The sequence below is a fragment of the Ochotona princeps genome, chromosome 18, assembly GCF_030435755.1.
Source record: "Ochotona princeps isolate mOchPri1 chromosome 18, mOchPri1.hap1, whole genome shotgun sequence".
Lineage (NCBI taxonomy): Eukaryota > Metazoa > Chordata > Mammalia > Lagomorpha > Ochotonidae > Ochotona > Ochotona princeps.
Window position 1 is genome coordinate 16,205,870 of NC_080849.1, and position 21,287 is coordinate 16,227,156.

The 21,287-nt window shown below is 36.4% G+C and overlaps 1 protein-coding gene across 1 annotated transcript; it reads right to left on the reverse strand.

Moving 5' to 3' along the window:
* Positions 1-10,820: 10,820 nt before the first annotated feature.
* On the reverse strand, positions 10,821-19,013 carry LOC105942713 (dynactin-associated protein-like). Its single transcript, XM_012931466.2, has 3 exons — positions 18,957-19,013; positions 15,270-15,434; positions 10,821-11,330 (listed from the first exon to the last, which is right to left on the reverse strand). The coding sequence occupies exons 1-3, from the start codon at positions 19,011-19,013 to the stop codon at positions 10,821-10,823; spliced, it is 732 nt and encodes a 243-aa protein (XP_012786920.2).
* Between the last annotated feature and the right edge of the window lie 2,274 nt (positions 19,014-21,287).

Below are 21,287 nucleotides of genomic sequence, written 5' to 3' on the forward strand. Positions count from 1 at the left end.
AAAAAAAAACAATGTATAATATCAACACAGTTAGCATTTTCATTTCCTTTGGCTTGAGAAGTCTAGCACACAATAATGGCACATCCTCTAATATATAAGAGAATATAGTTACTAAAATGTATGATATTTAGGACTTCTGCTAAACAAGGGGGTTTTAACTACTGTTTCATGCAAAAGTAACTAGATGAGATGATATGTATGCTGATTTTCTTTTCTACTGTAAACTGTTATAAGTCTATACATGTAGGTCATCACATTTTATGAATGTTAAATACACATAAGAAAATTTTACATTAAAAGTAAAGCAATACTCCAATATATGTAGGAGTAAATAATACGCCCTGATCAAATCAGGAAAATTAGCATTTCTGTCTCCCCATTGCTGCACTACACCCAGAGATTCTAGCATCTCGTATTCTGCTGTGCTCAGACATTTATCAAATATGAAGCAAGGTATTATGAACCAAGGTCTTTACTCTTTACAAGCATTGTTCTTTTTTCTTCTAGCTTGTGCACCTGATCGTTACTTCAAATCTGAATCTGAGATTTGACTCCCAGCAGCCCAGGCCTTTGACACTGTATTTTGTTTCAGCCATAAGTTGCCTGGATCACAAACTCTGTGCCATTGAAGCTGCCTGTGCCCTCCGTTCCGTTGCCTCCTCCACGGCTCTGAGTGATGGCAGTCCTCTGAACCCTTCTCTCCATCTGTTCTCTTGTGGCTCAGGAGTCCCTTCCATGACCTGCCTTCAGGGTAATAATGGCCCTAAATACAGGTTAAAGGCAGAGAGAGCCCCTTATCAAAGAAAAACCAGATTCCTTCATAAACAGTCTCATCTCCACAAACCTACTCCAGTTTATCTTACTTTCAATCACACTCAATTTTGAACACAAATAATTTCCACTTGACAATCACAAATCATGTAGAAGCAGAATCAATAATAGATTTTTCTTTGTATACTCCAAATTACCCGTCTCAAACAAATACATTACTGTTAATATTATTATATATCTCCAGCATATAATATGTACCTTTTTCTCTTCAAACCTTCTTTCTCATGACTGTAAAGATTGAATCAAAAAAATGAAAGATTACTTCTTTCTTTCAAAAAAAAAAGACTTTACTTGTTTTCACTGGAAAGGCAGACTTATAGAGAGAAGGACAGAAAGAAAGATCCTCTCTCTGCTGGTGCACACCCCAAATAGCCACAACAGCCAGAGCTGAGCTAATTCAAAGCCATGAGCCAAGAGCCCCTTTGTTGTCTCCCTGCTGGGTATTGGGGCCCAAAGCCTTGGACCATTACCCTCTGCTTTCCCAGGCCATAAGCAGGAAGCTAGTTGGGAAGCGCAGCAGCCAGGACACAAATCTGTACCCACACAGTATCCTGGCAGCACCTGCAAGGGAAGGACCAGCTAACAGCTCCATGGTGCTGGCCCAAAAGAGTATTTCTTACAAGTAGGGAATAGCTAGTCAGTGTTTGTGGAATAGAGTTAATGATGTTAGAAACAGCTCACATGGCCTGGAAAAGCAGTGATAAGCCAATGTTTGTTGATTAATCTGGTGAACCAGAAAGACTGAGGCTCCTTTCAGGATAGAAAAATCTGATTTACGTCGTATCCTGAAAATCACTCATATTCAGCGACTACAACATGCTACCCAGTTTTTATATTTGTTATACAAAGATTTACAACCACCTCAAAAGTGTTTGAGAAGAATATATTTAGGAGATTTATTAAGTGTTGAAATAGGATTAGGAATCTACTTGTAATAAGTTGTCACATGAGCGTTAATGATACTAGGTATTTGTTAAACATTCCTTTGGATTTTTAATTAACCCAATCAGAGAAGTCTCAACAGTCTGACCTTATTTTATTGTTATAGGTTCTTAAGCCTGAAATATTGATTTACAATGAGGCTGAAGTTATCTGCCACTTGTGACACCGGGGTGTCCCGTTCGTTGCTGATGCGCTTGTGAAAGCAGCAGCAGACGGTGCAGGTGCTTGGGTACCTGCCATTCATGTACCTGCTCCTGTCTTTGGCCTGGCCCATTTCTGGCCATTGCAGCCATTTGGGAAATGGGCCAATGGGTGGAAAAGTAGATCCAGCTCTTTCTCCCTCACTCTCTCTCTCCTGTTTTATCTAACTCTGCCTTTCAAATAAGTAACTAAATTTCTTTTAAAATGCTCATTTATGAAAATGTGGCTTATATTGCCCCTCAAATACAGTTATTAAGTATCTTCTCAAAGAAGCTAACATTGTCATCTCAAAATTCAAAGGAAATTATTCCTACAATAATTCCATGGCTTGACATTTCACTGAAAAGGAAATATGCAAAAGCTAATGTAATGTGTCTAATCTTTCCTCTACAAAATCACCTCCTGCAAAGCAATTGCTGATGTTTGAATCATTTACTTACCTCATTTGCATGGAGTGCTCCTGATTCTTTTATTGATTGATTGATGTTTATGTAGTTGATCAGGATGGGAAGGGTCAAGTATCAGGGGAAAGTGGACAAGACCATTGTTTCCACATTTTCTTTTTCTTCTTCCTGTATCTGGAGAAGGGGAGGATACAATGGAAGAAACTGCACTCAGCCTTCCAACTTCAGTACCTCAGTACCCGATGTCATCCCAGGGTCCCCATTGCAAACATGTTCTGAAGGTTCTGCTCAAGTGGTTTCAGTAGTTCTGAGATGCTGTTGATATCACCACTACAGGGATGAGGAAATCCTTCCAAAGTCAATTGGCTGACATAGTCTACCTCTGAGTCTCCATTTGCCCAGTAGTTTGCTGTTAAGTTTCACTGGGGTAGTTGATCAATTTGTTCAGCCCTCCTTCTTTTGTGAATCAATGGGTGCTGAGGCCCAGCCCAATGCTGCCTACACATGCTTGGCCCTCATGTACACCAAAGGGATCTGCAGCCCAATCAGAGAAACTCTCTATAACTCCCAGTGGACCAGCCGCTAGCTCTGGTTGCTATGCCTGTCAGCATGTGCAGTGGACTGGTCTGGGTCTTGCTGAGGTTTACAGTATACATGAGAAAGAGCAATGATTGCACCACACAGAGAGGAGTGACACATTTAGAACTGAAGACAGGATTGCAGACCCTGGTGTTTAAGGAGAAGAACTGATCACTTTGCTTCACTTTAATTGCCTGTTCTTAACATTGTCACTTTGGAAGGAACACCTTCCCCTTCAGGGGCATTGACTGGCAGAAAAATAAGTGAATATGGGTTGGAAGATGAATATTGGTTTGTTCTATCAGACTGCTTTCTGATTTCTCTCCACCCTGGAGTTTTGTGCTGGAGCTTTCTGGATAACATCAGAGTGCACTGGTCACTCAATCACTCCATTTATTTATAGCTGAGTTGCTATAGAAGATTCAAACAGTGTGTTCGCTCCTTCTGAGAAGGTGGGACCAGCTATGATGGGGACTGATGCAAGTGCTATGAATTGGGAAGGGACCAACCGTACCTTCTCAGTTTCTTTTGGGAAATACGCAGTACTTTCAGCTACTGGGCCAAGGTAATGACTTCAGCAAGTACCAAATGAGACCAGCCCATTTTTGTAATACAAACACATCTTCACAACTCCCAGCACATATGTTTATTCAGAGACTAAAGAGTTAACAAAAAAAACTACCTTCCATTATTTTTGTATGCATGCCTAGATTTCTGTCATTGAGGAAAGAAATTCATTTTGTTTCCTTTGTTATACCAAAGAATAGTGCAATAATGAAACTTTATAAAAGATTATTGTACTAAATGTAATTGCTATCCCAAATTGTAACAGTCCTGTCAAGTTTCTTGAGATAGGATATTATAAATAGCAAAAAAAAATCTTTAAAATCATTGCATCAAATTAATAACCGGACAACTGATCTCAGTTTGGCTATCAGTGGTAGGCTATCTGTAGATGTTCTTTTGGGTTAAATATTAGGCAAGGTAGCGAGGAGTTACTCAAAAGGAGAGGATACTGAGATGGCATGTTTGGCAAGGAGATATAGAAGAAGGCATGTGATTCCCAGAAGTGGTGAAAGGCCAATGGCCATGAACATTAAAGCACAGTAGAGGAGGAAGTGATAGGGCAAGGGGGAAGGAGCCTGTGGATGCTTGCAAGTGGTAGACAATGCCAGGACGTGGAGCCTACATCAATGCATTAAAAACGAATCCAGATTATTCCATGTTGGAGGAGAGTATTTCAAGTGTATTCTTTTTAACTAAAAAAGAATTTTCTGAGGCTGTGAATGATGGAAAGTATTGCATGATTAGAACTTGAAGATGACTGTAACATAGAAGGATAGGAGGAGCCTCAAATAATGTGTGTTTCGATGAAGAAAGAAGAGCAATAGTTTGCCCGTACCACTTGGTTTACCAGTAATAACAAAGAACTGGAACAAGAACTCTTCATATGAGTAAGATATGCTGCAAGTGATGTAGATAGACCAACGGGAACATTGACACAAAGAAGTCAAAGGGAAACATGATTCCATGAGAAAAAACAAGTTTCCAGTCAGGGATAAAATTATGGAATGATTATTTAAAGAGATTGAAGGTACTGACATTAGGTTACTTGGGATTTTGCAGGGCACGTGGGAAGACTTGGAAAATGAAAAGCAGTGAAGAGTGAGGAGAGTAATAGAGAACAAGGTGAGAATGGAGGCTAGGGCAAAGATTGATAGTGAGACGCCCTCACCTGGATCAGTGCAATTCGCTGCTCTGAAGGTTTTCAGGAACACTCTAGTTAGAGCAGCTTCAGTAACTTACAAGTCAGGGCCTGATTTCTTAGGGTTCCATTGGTGAGACATGGACAGAATGAGTCAAAGTTTAACTCAGCATACTCAGAAAGCATTTCCTAATCATACACCCTGAGCTTGTCACTATGTTAATCCCAACGGATTAAACTTTGTACATCTAGAGCTTAACATTATAGGCGGTTACCTTACAATTTCAACATGCCTCCTGACCATAATATCCATTCTCTGAAGACTTCGTTTTATTGCTAATATTTAAAAAATAAACTTCATATATACATTTACACACACACACATATGTTTTTATGTAGAACCGAGATCAAGTGACCTTCCATGCATGGGTTCACTCCCCAAATGCCCACCACTACAAAAACTGGGCCAATCCAAAGTTGGGATCCAAGTGTCATGGCAGGGCTACACTATTGTTACAATATAGGAGGACAGTGGGGGGAGGGGATTTGAGGAGGGTAAAGGTGAAATACTTAAGCCTAAGAAACTGTATCATGAAAAATAAAATTTTAAAAAAGAGAAGACACTAACACTGAATGAACTGGTGTCAAGTCTAAGATAAGACTCTCTGCCTCCAACACTAGTGCCTTTCCTAAGTGGTCTAGATGGAGCTCCTAGGCACACATAGACTCTACTACTCCTGGATAGGAAAAATTTCTAGACAATTCAGATACATGGTGCCATTTGCAATAAGCCAGTTGCTTCTGAATCAGTTTTCTGGTTAGGCTATAAAAATTCAGTTTGTGACTATCATCTAAGAATTTAGCTAAATCATGAAGAACTATCTAGAAATTATTCTCTATAAAATTATATATTCTAGTTTCTACCTGGTTATACATAAAATATTGTGGAAATGTGGCGTTGACTCTGTATCCTAAATAAAGTGTGATCATGAATTATTTTAATAGGAGAAAAATTCCGTATCATACAATAGCTAAAATATGAGCTCAACCCAGATGTCTACCAACTGATGAATGGATACATATCCACTATGGTTTATTAGGGACTATTCTGCAGCGCACATCTTAGGCATATTTGCTGAAAATCAGTGGGCTGGAAGTGTATGATTCACTTCTGGGCTCTGTTTTATCCCATTGGTGTATTTGTTTTCATGCCAATATCCTGCTGTTTTGATTTCAATGCCTCTATGGAACGTCTTGAAATCTGGAATTATGATATCCAACTTTGTTATTTTTGTCCAAGATTGCTTTTTCCGTTCACAGGCTTTTATGGCCCATGAGAGTTTCAGGATTTTTGTTCTAATTCTATGAAAAATACCATTAGTATCTCAAGGGTGACTACATTGAAACTGCAAAGTGTTTTGGATAGTATGCACATTTTAATAATATTAATTCTTCTAATTTGTGCACATGGGAAATCTTTTCTTTTTTAATATCTTCTACCAATCCTCTCAGTGCAGTCTCTATTTCCCAATGCAGCTACCTCCCACAACCTATCATCTTTAAGGTTTTTTGTTTTTTGTTTTTTTGTGTATGGCTACTATGAATGTGATTGCTCTTATAATTTCTTTCCCAGTGAGTTTGTTATTGGTGTGTAAAGATGCTACTAATTTTTAAGGGTTCTCAATGTGCCCTATAACTTTATAGAAATTGTTTATCATAACTAAAGTCCATTGATGGAGTATTCTGTTCCTATTTGTACAAAAATGAAAGCAGAAACCCTTGTCAGGATCCCATTCTTAAAGTATATGTTTCCAGCTTTTTCTCATTCAAGATGATGTTGACTGTGTGTTATAAACAGCTTTTATTACTCTGGGGTCTTCTTACTCTATATCTATTTTGTTCATTTTGTCAAATACTTTTCCTGAATCTTTTAAGATTAATAGAATCTCATAATTATTGATTTATGGATATTGAACCATCTTTGATCCTTGGTATAAATCCCTTTTTAGTACGATGAATGATCTTTTTGGATATGATGTCATATTCACTTCACTATTATTTTGACAACTTCTGCTCACAAGGGAAATTTGTCTATGGGTTTCTTTCTTAATTATATTCTTAGTTAGATTTGGCATGAAAGTAAACAGTGGCCTGGTAAAGAGATTGGAAATGTTCCCTCCAATTTTTTGAAAAGTGGGAGAAAAAAAAATGTGTGAAAGAATGGCTAGGCTTTTTCTTGTGAAGGAAGTTTTGATTACTGATTCAATCTTATTACTCCTCATTGATTTGTTCAGATATTTTGTCTTTGTGATTTGATCTTTATAAGTTATTTGTATGTGGAAATTTACCCATTTCTGTTAGGTTTGTCCAATTTGGTGGCACAGTTAATGATAGTATTTAATTATCCTTTACATTTCTGTGCAATAATTCAATTGTAATATCTGCAATTTAATCTCTGATTTTATCTGGGTCTTTTTTTCTTAGTCCAGCTAAAAGTTTGTCAATTTCATTTAACTTTTCAAAGAATCAACTCTTCAGTTCATTGATATTTACATTTTTTAGGTTCTGTTTCATTTATTTCTTCTCTGAGTTTCATTATTTATTTTCTTATGCTAATATTGAGTGTAGTTTGTTTTTTACTTTTCTATGACTTTAAGATGCAGTTAGGTTACTTAATATCTAATGCATGTGCAAATTATCACAAACTTACCACTATATTCCATAATTTTTGATATGTTGTATTTCCACTTTTATGTATTTTGAGGGATTTTCAAGCTTCCTTTTTAATATCTTCTTTGGCCCAGTGTTCACTCAGGAGTTTGTTCTTCTTTGTCAATATGTTTGCGTAATTTATGGAGTTCGTTCTGATGTCTATTTCTAGTTTTATTCAACTATGATGAAAGAGATGCCTGATATGATTTACTGTGCTTTAAATTATTAAGATTTGCTTTGTGACCTGACATATTCTCTATCCCAGAGAATGTGCCCTCTGCTGTGTATGTTGCAGATGTTGGATATAAAGCTAAGTATTCTTTAGCTCTATTTGGACTGTTATGAATTTTACTTTGATGCTCCTTTGTTGGCAGTTTTCACCTGGATAAACACTCCATAGATGAAAGTAGGCTCTTTGGGGACACAAAGTAGTCCTTGCTTTGGAGACTAGAGTATGTTTTTGAGATTAATTATCCTGATAATTACTTAGAAAGCACGATGATGTTCTTCATTGGTTTGCTCCTTAGATGTTCAAATAAGTATTTATTAATAATCATGAGTCTTCATTGAATACAGTAAAAATTATTCTCAGTTTTTATTTGGTTGTAAAATAGTCAATTTCAACTGGAGCTCCATACCACAGTCTATACCACCGTAGCTGCTTTTCTAGTGATCAACAGTGATCTAAAGCCTTGTTAGGACTTAAGAACTCCACATTTTTTTACATGCTGAAGATTCACCAAATAATTCATCATATTGTTAAAGACAGAAAATAAGAATTTGGGAAAAATGATTAAAGAAGGAATTCAACTTAAAATAATGAGCTAAGATATTTTGTTATTGCTAGCATTTAAGACACTAAATAGATTTTTCTTCTAGAATAATACTTTAGAAATGATTTTCATGGATATTTGTTGCCAATTACTATGGTAGATGCTTACAATAATAACTGATGAAGAGGCTTTATTCTTATGAATCTTGTACAGGACAAATTATCTACAAATAACTCGTTTTCAGTGTGTTTTTCTTAAGTATCCATTGTGTCATAGATCAAGGAAATCTTACCATCCTTTCTAAAATAATATTCACATGTATTCATTTATAAATATGGGTAAATATATTCATTTATAAATATGAGTAAATTTCTAACCATTTCTACCTCTGATAACAGGGGTGGGGGGGTGTGGAGAAATCAGAAAATGTTAACCTCAAATCAGAAATGAAGTGGTTTCAGCGGTGATGTTTTTAACATTTCATGAAATACTCCTAATCAAAACAGCAAGCAAGGAAGGACAAATCATTTACATTGTTACAAATCCAAATTAAAATATCTCTTGAATCATTACTTGAAGACACAGAATTGAAATAACTCAGTAAAACTGAACAATGAGTGTTTCCTTAAGTCCACATGTAATAGATGAAATGATTTAAAAGTTGCAAAGAAATTTTAAAAATTTATGTTGAAACATTTCTTTGCTATCTGATAAATTAAACATTCCCCCACTTAATATTATATACAACTGATTAAATAAGCTTGTACTCATAGCTAGGGCATGATTTGCTTCTTAAGTTGTTAGAATATGATTTCCAAGATTTATAATTATACTTTTTATCCTTCTGATATCCTTATTAAACTATAACCTTTAAATCAATGATTCTCAAATCTTTCTGTACATCAACAGCTATGAACCCTTTGAATTATAGATTATAGTATACCAGCTCCCATCTGAAGATCCTGGTTTAGGAAGATTGGGCATCTTTAACTGTATTTTAACCCGGTCAGAATTATTTAAGCATCAAACATTAACATAATCTAAATGAATAAATTTGCTACTCAATTTGTATGACTATTTTCTTTTGTTATGCCTTGCCATTATTTTAGCACACAATTGTCACGTTAAAATGTCATTCAGTTGAGTAACTTGCAACATTGCTGGAAAATTAATTATAATATTTTAACATGTGGATTGAGAAGTGACATTAGCCACACACAAAAATTCAAATGCTGCATAGTCACTCTCTTAGGAGCTAACAGAAAACTAATAATAAACAAAGCATACTGTTACAAGATGTTAAAAATAGGGAAGTTGGGTATGAAGTACATGGGAACTCTTTGGAATACTTCTCAATTTTTGCTTTGTAAATTTAAACCTATTCTGAAAAAAATATGAAAATATTTAAATGTACTTTTCGTAATGTTAAAACTAACTAAAGGTAATTACACTCTAAGGAAGACACTGCACTGTAGAGGAAATAATTACTATAAGTTCTACATTTTCATACATGAACTTATTCAAATCCCCCCAGATAAAATTTCTGTTTTTTATGCATGCAATTTGTGTTCAGAGAAATGTGATGTTCTAAACACAAACCATTCCACATTAAAATATAAATTTCTGATTTTACTATGAGATGTTTTGTAAAATGTATTGAGTTCCTAAATAATTTGATTACTTTTTCTATATAAAATTTTCTATATAAATTTTCTCTCAAATATAGATAAAACAATATATATATAAAATATAAAATGCATATATTGTTTTAAACTGCAAAACCAACTGCAGATTTTTAATTTAAATATTCAGCTCTTTTTTAAAAAAGTGAATAGATTTTTGACCATTGTAAAAGTCTTAAATGCTGATTTTTCAAAAATCGAATTTGGATAATCATAACGCAATCCATGTTCCAAATTATTATGCTTGCAGTGTCATCACAATGATTGTGGTAGGTAGAATGCAAAACTCAGCTTCCATAGCAGATATAAAAACAGTTTCAAAATGAGGGAGGAGTCAGTTCGTGTACTAGTTGCAAGTTAATTTGTTGTGATGGCAACTAAAAGTTAATTTGATCTAGAAGACATAGTTTGAGGGTTGATGATGGTTGTATTAAAGTTAAATGAGGTGATTAAGGGTGGTGTTTTGTCGCTGGATGAACAGGCAAAGATTATAGATCAAAATAGAGTGATGAACATTGCTATTGCAAGCTGAATAGAAGTTTCAGTAGTTGTAGGATAAAGGGAAGTCATAGTGATTTTTCTGTTCAGTTGAAGTGAATGGCATTATGAATTCAGTTGAAGCGGTGGAGGAAATGGTGATTATTTCAACTGCTAACTAAGTTTAAGTTGTAATAGTATATGCTGTTCCAATGAAGTACTTGGCGCAATGTTTCACTGCTAGAAAGTGGTTGTTGAGATTATACATTGGTGAAAATAGCAGAGAGCAGAGAGCCAGATGAACGAACAGTTGTGGGTACTGCAGTTTGGGGTTGGGTGGCAGCGGCAGTACATACAAATTCTGTTGCAGTGATGGCAATTGTAATTGCACTTTAATTGGAGAGGCACCTGTTGCAGATTAAGAAGGAGTAATGGAGGTTGTAGAGTCAGTCGAAGCAATGGTTGTGGGTGTTGCAGCTGATGTCTGAGTGGAAGCTGAAGTAGTCACAGATGTTCATGTAGTGGTGGCACTTGTGGTGTCACTTGAGGTGGGAGAAGCGGTTGTGGACTGAGTGGAAGCAGTGGAGGCCGTGGAGTCAGCTGAGGTGACAGTTGTGGGTGCTGTAGTTGAGGTCTGAGTGGAAGCTGAAGTAGTTACAGATGTTGATGTAGTGATGGCACTTGTGTCACTGGAGGTGGCAGACGTGGTTGCTGTGCTTGTGGACTGAGTGGAAGCAGTGGAGGCCGTGGAGTCAGCTGAAGTGACAGTTGTGGCTGTCACAGTGGTGGTAGGTTCAGTTGAAGCAGTCGTCGTCGTAGATTGAGAAGTAGTAGAGGCTGTTCCAGATGTGACAGTAGTCTGTCCACTGTTGTTGGGTAACTGGATTACAATGGAGGGATTATTCCCATTACTTTTCACCAGGCTCAGTATGAGCACTCCAATAGCTGTGGTTATAACACAGGCTAAGAGACAGGTCAGGAAGACTTTCCACAAAGACCAGTCATTGCAACAACTTTCTTTAATCTAAAAAAGAATATAATAAAATGATCAGTAATGTAAAACATAATGCATGTGATTTATCATCTCCTTTGTGCAATTTACAACTTGTTGCATTATCATCACTTAAACTATTACTCTAAAGATTAGGCTTTAAGTCTAGGGTTTCATGCATACTTTTCCTACTATTATGAAAAACAGTCTTACCTTCTCCTGCACTATTTCTTCCTAATAGGCTTCAAGATCTAGGGTAAATTTAGATTCATAGAAAAACTGAATATTATTTTCAAAACTCAGGTGTACAACCTTCCATTCTATTGACATTCCCCATTAGAGTGATGTCTTTACTGGAACTGAGGAACGTACAGTGGTACATCACTACACCCAGAGTCCACAGTTTACCTTAGGGCTCATCCTTGGTGTGGTACATGCCAGGCATTTGGAAAAAAGTGTGTATATATGTGTGTGTGTGTATGTGTGTGTGTGTATGCATGCACATTCATACATAATAAATACTATATTTTTATAAAGCAGCATCATGCTGGGTAGTTTTGCTGCCTTCACATTCCTCCGAGTTCCAAAGTTTCTCCAAAGTCCTATTTTAAATGGGCCTGATGCACTGAAGAAGATGAGTGGAGCCCAGTGTGGTTTGAGGCTATTGCTCAAATGCCAAGACTGACAGCAAATATTTTTACTACAGTGCTGCTGGCCAAGATGAAGCTTATAGTGTTAAATATATATATATATATACAATCCCCATTAGTGTTAAATATAGATATACATAAATAATACATATACATAAAATTTAAAGTACTTTATTTGGAAATTTATGCAAAGGGAGTGAAATCTGCATTCAAAAGGGGTATCTAAACCCTCCATGTTTATACCAGATCAATTGGCAATAGCTAACATACGTAGTCAACACATATTTCCATCAACTGATGACTGGATAAAGAAATTGAGGAGGGCCTACTGTGGTAGCCTAGTGGCTGAAGTCCTTGTCTTGCACGTGCCAGGATCACATATGGGCACCAGTTCTAATCCAAGCAGCCCCGCTTCCCATCCAGTTCCCTGCTTGTGACCTGGGAAAGCAGTCGAAGATGGCCCAAAACCTTGGGACCCTGCACCTGTGTGGGTGACCCAGATGAGGCTTCGGGCTCCTGGCTTCGGATTGGCTCAGCTCTGGCCATAGCGGTCACTTGGGGAGTGACTCATCAAATGTGAGATCTTGCTCTCTGTCTCTCCTTCCCTCTGTAAATCTGACTTTCCAATAAAAATAAATACAACTTTAAAATATATGTTAAAAAAAAGAAATTGAGGAGTGTGTAAACAGGGAATAGTACTCAGTCATAAATAAGAATGAAATCTTTTCTTTCACAACAAAATGAATGCAACATCATGCTAAGCAAAATAATCCAGTCCCTACAAGACATACATATTTTCTGTGATTTGTGGTAACTAATATACAAAGGACAAAAAATGCGATATACATGTGAGAAATGGGCATCTTTAGATTTAATTATTATTTTATTTCTTTTTGTTATTATTATTTCCTGTGGTACAGTTTTCCTCTCTTTCTATTCCTCCCACGACCATTTCTCCCATATCATTACAACAGAATCATCTAGAATCATTCTTCAGCAACAGTCACAAGTCCAACACTCCACTATTTAAGTGTATCATGTACCTTGACAATGGCCGTAATTGCTACTCACAGCCCTTGTGTGTACTAATAAACAGTGTTCTTTATAATCGTTGTTTAATGAATTATTTACTTAGTGGAGGATTAAACATGCTGTCATCACCAGCTTCACTGGATAGCCCTTAAAAGCCATTATTGCACGGGCTTAATCCTTAGAGTTCTTAATTTGGTTGATCTGGGATGGGTCTTCACCACTAATGCCTGTATGTGTTAGTCTCCAGGTAATTCTAATGGGCACCAGGATTAAGAGTCAGTATAAAATGATATAAAGTCCAGCATCCTATTGTCAAGATACATTTAAAAGTTTCATTGGGCGTCCATCTTTTATTCAGAAGTAGAGTTGCATTCTGCTTTGCATCCTCACATCTTCATATGATCGTCTCTATTATACTGTCCCTCTTAGACGACTATATGTATATGCATGTTTTCCTATATATCTATTTATCCTATATTTTGCATAAAAGTTGCCTTATATCAGAGAGAAAATATGACACTTGTCCTTTGAGGATTGGCTTCTTTTACTAAGCATAACGATCTCTAGTTGGGACCATTAGTTGCATGGTAGAATTTCATTCTTTTTCCTGGTTGAGTTCTCTATACCTAAAATGTCAGCATATACTTAAATAGCATAATGATGGACTTGTGACTCTTGTTGAGGAACTAAGTTATTGATATAATACAGGAGAAAACAGTAGAGGGTCAGGGCCTAAGAAGGGGAGAGTGGAAGGCAAAATCCCTGAGCCTAAAGAACTGCATCATGAAAAATAATGTTTTAACAAGTCAGTAGATAAAGTTCTTTCCAAAGTCTATTTCAACCATATTGCTGTGAATTATTTTACTTCTGCAAACAAGAAACATTTTTGTAACTCCGTGCTATGAAGCCCATTTATTCTTCCACTTCGCCCCCTAAAAACAATGTATTTATTTTTTTTAATCAAATCAAAAAACAAGGCTCAAGTTTCCTCTGCTGAGACTATACAACAAGGTTAAACAGGGAAGGACAGGAATTCCCAGGTATGAGAGACTCAAACCGAGCTGCCAAGCCACATCAGTAACTTATAGTCAAGATCAGTTTTCTAAATAAGGCTGATGATTTACAGAGACAATTGTGAGCTTAAAGTACATGAGGTCAGGAAGCAACGAGAGCTGAGTCAGGTCTCCAAAGCTTATGGACTTTCAGAAAATAATTATGTTTCGATGTCCAAATATAAACACCTGAAATCAGAATCCAGAGAAATGAAGAATATGCTACAAATAGGATCAGAAGTTGTAGCACCAAAAGAAAATGAGTTCATCATCAATACAGTAAGATTTGCAAAGATTTTGATTATGATGGCTTCCCATAGGAGTCTGAACAGTCAGTGAAACCCTGTATTGCCAACCTATGTGTTCCCTACCCCTTCCCAAGCCTTACGTACGCACCTTACACTTCCATTTGTTTTATGTTCTCTAACATAACTAATTGAACAAAAAATTAATACATTAGCTCTTAATTTAAGATGATATGATGTTATGTATAACATGTTATGTTTTGAATGTTATATGTTGTGTATAAACTAAAATTGAAGTATAGGTGAGGTGGTCACAGAAGGTGACTGGGAACTCGCATTTACTTTTAACATATTGGTTACTCATTACTATGTCAATTAATTCCATAATGATGTAAATTTTTGCTGATGGTATGTTGGAGCTTTCAATTGACTGGGATGATACTCTGCTGGCTCTGTCATCAGACCAGAGAGGGTATACCTAAGAAGCCGTTGAACTTGACTGGACAATAAGATGCTGGACTCTATGTTTGGTATACGCTTGCAATGGGGGAATCTCAACTGAACTTGAGCTGTGGTTATGCAACAAGGTGGAGGAATCCACCATGGTGGGAGGGTTTGGGGAGGGGTGGGGAGAACCCAAGTATCTATGTAATTGTGTCACATAATACAATGTAATTACTGAAGTTAAATAATAAAAAAAAATTACCTACATAAAATAACATAAAAGCATACTAATGCAAAAAGTAAGACTTCTCCCGTCCTTCCTAAAAAAATAGTCAGGCTAACAACAACAAAAAAAAAAAAGATAGAAAATATCAAATATTCCCCTTTTCGTGAACTGCATAAGATTTGTACCTGTATGAAAAATAGGGCAAATGCTTAATATGAATATAAACAGTTAAACAACTACATTTCCCAGGAAAGAACAGACCCAGAAGACCACTATGTAGAATACAACCAAACCCGGGTGAAAGCTGCCGTAGCAGACATTACCTGCATACTGGACAGTTCTGGATGTGAGCACCCTGAGTGTTCACAGAGCCCTGGGCTCACCCAGGTCCCAGGTAAGTTGGAGCAGACATCAGTGGCTATGTCATTTGAAGGTGGACGCCAGCGTGCAGAATTGTGAGCCTCCTGGTCATTTGGACATGTCCTGGGCTAAGGGGGAAAATATAAGTGAATGGGAAGTGATAGCATTAAATTTCTAAAATAGAAAAGTCAAATAATATGACTTTTTAAAGAATAAGTTTTTCCTTATCCTCTGATAACATACATCTAAATAGGTTCTTTTCTATATTTTAAGTAGCTTTTTTTAACTGCTAGGGCTCCAGCTAACCAACATACGTAATCCTCTCTTCCTCTTAAGTCTCCTCACCTGGAAAGCTGCTGAAGGTAGAGCAGTCGTGCACGAGGAATCCTGTAGAAGAATAGAATATTGGAGCTGAAATGTGCTGACAGCTTATCAGGTACAATCCTTTCAAGTCATGTGGGTAATGAGAATATAAGTCAAAAGGGTTGAAATCATAAACTCAGCCAGCAAGTGGTACTACAGATTTAGCTGTTATTTAAGACAGTGTCATCCCACATCAGATCTGCTTTTTATCCAATTTTCTGTTGAGGCTGGCACAAGTGATCGAAACTCCACAATCTGTTGGCAGATGAGAACGGTGTTTCTAACTACTGGCACTGCCTTGCCCCAGCCCAAGCCATTCGGGCCATTTGAAAGAATGACTCAACAAATGGAAAATCTCCCTCTTCTTCTTTCTATTTCTTCCTCCATCCCTCTCATTCTCCCATTCAATTAAATAAGTCTGCAATAAAAATTAGCTGATTTGCCATCATGATATAACAGCAAGTAATGGAACCCAGACCTCGCAGTTCTAAAGCCACTGTCCTTTCCTTTCCACTGTGCAGTGTGTCATATGTTGTCATGGCACACCATGCTGATAGCACATATGTAGTGTGATGTAGGCTATAGCATATTCAAGAAAAATGATCAGGGTGACTGCTTTCCATAATTTACACCAGGATCTCCCCAACAGAATTAGTGGTCCCATGTTAGGAATACAGAAAGTCATACTTTTTCCATTTTGTGATATCTCCTTGTAGAGTTCCTCTTGGGCATAGAGCAATGGGGAAATATTTCATATCAAAAAGTCCTCATGCTTGTACAGAATGGTCAAATAAATGCAAGACTTACAGAATTTGCTGAGAAAAGGGAATGAATAAGGATTGAAAATGAGTATTAGCTTCAGTGGAAAAGGCAGGAAAGAGATGTTGAAAGAGTGGAAAGAATAAGAGAAAGTAAAAATAAGAGATAAATAGGTTTAATAATTTATGGGTATTGGAAAAAGTTTGTTCATCTCAAAAACAATGTGGAATTATCTGAACTCTCCCACTCAGAGAATAATAATGTTTACTTTCTAGCTACAAAGGTGCCTTTACTCTTCTTCACAAATCTGCAAAAAGGGGGAAAATGACCCACTTATAGTCATATGATCCATTGCACTCAGTCAATAGCTGCAAAATATTTTGAGAAATGCTTAGCACACAGCATACACTCAGGAACAGCCATCATTATTGCTAGTAGTGGCGTTAGAATTTTGTTATTAGAATATTGTTATTCTAGTACTAGTTGTGTTTGATCATGTTGATTTTGTAACCCATTGCTAAATAACTATCAAAGATGATGTGTCCTGTTAAAACCAGTGAACTTAAAACTGTAGGAATGTGTTGAAATATTGTGCTGTGTCCTATAAAGGTGTACAAGTATTACACCAGTTAAAACCTTTTTTGAAAAGACCATTTTGAAGTAATTGTATTTTCATGTACAGTTACAGGAAATAAAACAGAAAAAAGTGTAAACAAAAGTTTCTCAAAGTAGAATTATACGTAGTCATTGGCCCATCAGAAATTATCATTAAAAATACACCCAAAAATGGGCATTAAATATAGATAAGATAGAATGCCCTTAGCAATTAAATAGTTAAATTAATTGTTTATATATCAAAGAAATAAACATAATAAATCCATGTTTTATTTTAAAATAAGACAAAATTTCACCTGTTTTTCACTAAGTACATTTAGTGAAAAGGTTCGTTAGCACTGAACCTGTTGTTTCTCTTACTTTCGTTTTACCTGTGATTGAAGAACTTGGATATTTTAACTTGCTCTTTAAATGAAGTAAACTCGCCAGGCAAGTTTTCCAGAATTATCTGACTCTATTATGATCCTAACCCTTTCAGCTGATGCTGAATGACTCTGTCATCCTGGCCCAGCTTTGAAGCAATATTGCAACCAGAGGAGTAACTGTACCGTGCTATAGATCTTAGTGCAAACTGTTTATATCTCTAAACAAAATGGAGACAGTTGGAGAACTATCAAAAATGTTTCATCAGATCATCAGTGTTAGTTAATAATGGCTTTGACAACTTAAGTGCCTTAGCTCTATATACCAAAGAAAGTCCTGAAGGGTGCTTTTCCTCCTAACTTTGAGAAGGATTAACTTAAGATCTGTGTCTAACAGAAAAACCAAGTAATCCAAAATTATTTTTTGCATTCTGATAATCATCAAGTAATTTTTAACTTTCATTTTTGAGATTGGTCTTACATGGTTTTTATAATCGTGCTTAAATATTTATTATGAAGGGAGACATTTAATCAGTTAACCAGATATACTACTGTAAATAAAACATTTGCAAGTTTTTAACCTGGTTTCTAATCTACAGAAAAATATCAATGTGACAACTGTCTGAAGAGACTTTTTTTTTCCTTTGATATTTGGGCATCTTGAGGAGCTAATGGAAGAATGCCAGACTCAAATGTAACAAAGAGAACATGTTCATGTGGGTCCGATTATGACTGAGAACTAAAAACCTCTTTTTGGTCAACCAGGAATCCAATATAGGCTGCTTTTACTCAACTGAGATTCAAAAAAGAAGCAAGACTTCCTTCTCTGCTTTGTAAGTGTTTAAGATGGGCTAATTGCCACCATTGCAAATGGCAATGGTGAAATATTTCTTCATATGATTTTCCTTTACTCTTCTTGAAGTGAATTTTCACTTAGCTTTTTATTTTCCAACCCATGTCCTTCCTTTGTCCTCATAGCAAGGGCTGTCTGGGAGGACATAGCCAGAAACAAGAAAATACTTGGGAACTACACAATGAGCACTTGTTTGTCAGGACAAAAATACAGGCAAAAAATAGACAAATTAGCATGTTTTTTAGCAGAAGCCAATGTTTTCAATGAATTTTTTAGTCATGGAGATAATGTCTAAGATGAATATCTGATTTCCCACCATGTTTAGAAACCCAAGTTTTGATAGGTCTGGAAATTATAGACAGAAATCTAAGTCTCAAATTGTAAAACTATAACAATCAATAAGCCATAACAACATAATGGATAATATAGACCATCAAATGGATTTGTGTGTATAGCATATTGTCATTCCTATTATTCACACTTATGAAAGTGTTTCATAATATCAAAACTATATGATAGCAAAATAAAGTACACAAATTCAATACAGGGATACACAAAAGAAATACAGGAATACTCTTAGTTTTCAAGAACACAAAATTATGACACTGACTACATAAACAGTAAACAGAGCAGATAGATTTAAATGCTGAAAACGAAACTATGAGATAACAAAATAACAATGCTGTAATCATACTCACTGGTGGGTTTTCAGAGTGTTCAACGTTCACTACATATTTTCCACACTTTCTGTCCATGCTTAACTTGTCAATATCACAAGCTCACCTCCCAGAATAATTTTTTAATTTGTTCATTGCCCTTTATATCTGCAACCATGAGAAATAATTAAACCATGTAGTAGAAAATCAACAATGATGCATCAGTATAGGTATGGATTAAACTAAGCAGAACACAATTATTCACTAAGAAGGGATCCACCTTAGGAAAGGAAATGAGCTGGTGGCTACAGGAAGACTCGTCCTCAGAGGAATTGAGATTGTCTTCCCAGAAAACGTCCTGACACAAAGAAACTGAAAATGTTTGCTAATTCTTCCATCCCTTCTCTTTTGGCTATCTTTCAGGCACCTGTCTCCTGTTTTAGGAACAACCAGATGAAAGAATGGTGAGCTACCAGTTTACTATTGCTCATTCTCTCTTCAAAAGCTTGAAAACGTATTTTCTCCCCCTTGTTGGCCTCGTTGCTTAGGTGCTGATGACCAGAGAAATATCCCTTTTTGGTCCCTTTGTAAGCCCTGGAATAGGTCCTTGATCAGTGGCTCAGGCAATTCATATATGTTAAAATCAATTACAGTCGACAATCTAGGCAATAATGCCAAAGAATGATGGACTATTGACAGATTTTAGAAAGGTATTTTTGGTCAAAAAAATCTAGTCTTTCCTAAGTTGAAAATTGTCTTTGAAAGACTTATGCAATGAGTAAGAATGATGAGTTTCCAAAATGTGCTAGGAAATTTTTTTGAGGAAAAAAAAAAGAGCAGTAGAAAATCAAGCAGACCACACTTTTACCCCCTTTGTGCTTGGTCCTTTTGAAGTCTGCATTACTTTTCAAAAGTTTGATGCTAGAAAATGTCTCTTACTAATGCATTCACACTTTCAGTGTAAGTTATTTCACTGGATCAACTGAAGCAGATGGCCTCAAGTCTTAGATCAGAAAAAAATTAAAAGAAAAGAAAGAAAAGGGAAGAAAATGCTCATGCAGAATTAAGAAGCTGGAAAGGGATTTCTTCTAAAGAGCTGTTGAAAACATGATGGCTTGTTGTAACAGGAATGAACTCTGAGGCTATTCCAACAAGTTAAATAAACCAATCCCAAAAAGACATTTCACTTACAACAAAACCCCCAAGATTACCACATTGGCAGAAACACAAAGTAGGACGGTGATTTCTAGAAGATGGGAGGGGAAGGGAAAGAGGAATTGTTATTTAGTGAATACAGAATTTCAGTTTTGCAAGAGTTGTAGGAATGGTGGCAGTGGTGATTGTGCTGCCTCATAAAATTAACAATTTCTTAATTTCCAGTCTGGGAAATTTAAAATGGTATTTGCTACCATTTTAAATGAGTCCTGGGTCTCTGCCTTAGTTTTTGTGTCCCCATCTTCCCAGCTATAACCTTGAAAAGGTGAATATCAGTTCAAGGAACCTATACTTGGTGAATATCCTCATGTTTGTTCATGCTTGGACAGAATTTTCAGGGTCAGTAAGGTTGATGAGCCAGCCATGTCTCCACCCTGGGAGTTACTAAGTTTTTGCTGTTATTTGGAGCCTGAATTCCAGCAAACTTTATCTTTCTGAGAAGGTGTTATCATCACTTCAATTTTGCTTCCAGTAAATGTCCATTCTTCATTGACAAATCTTGACATCTGTCCTCAGACAGCCATGAACATTTCTATTCTATGGATGTATGTTATTTACAATGAATTCAAACTTTGAGCTGCCTTTCATCTTTTTTCCACATCCTTCCTGGGGCACAGAGTGATTCAATTAGACAATTAATAAATAAAGGACGATAAATAAATGGGAAGCCTAACAGCCACAGACAGTAATCTCCATTCAGGGTTTATAAAGTCATCGAAAACATGCATGTCTCATCAGGAAGATGGGAATAATAGTACTTAATTCTTGTGGCTATTACAAGGATTAGTTATGAGCGGTGTGGTCCACCCTCTGGAATTGTCATAAACATTTACATAATGTTAATAACATCACATTAATAAAATCTTAGGTTGGAGGATACCCAAGGTTAGTAGCATTTGCTACAAACTAACAACAGATAAAAATGTTCACTTTTTAAAAAGATTTCATTTTCATTTTATTTTTATTGGATAGGCAGACATACAGACAAGAGGAGAGACAGAGAGGAAAATCTTCCATCCAATGGTTCACTCCCCAAGTGGCCACAACAGCTGGAGCTGAGTCAATCCAAAGTCAGAAGCCCAGACCCTCTTCCGGGTCTGCCATGTGGATACAGGGTCCTAAGGCTTTGGACTGTCCTCTACTGCTTTCCCAGGCCAC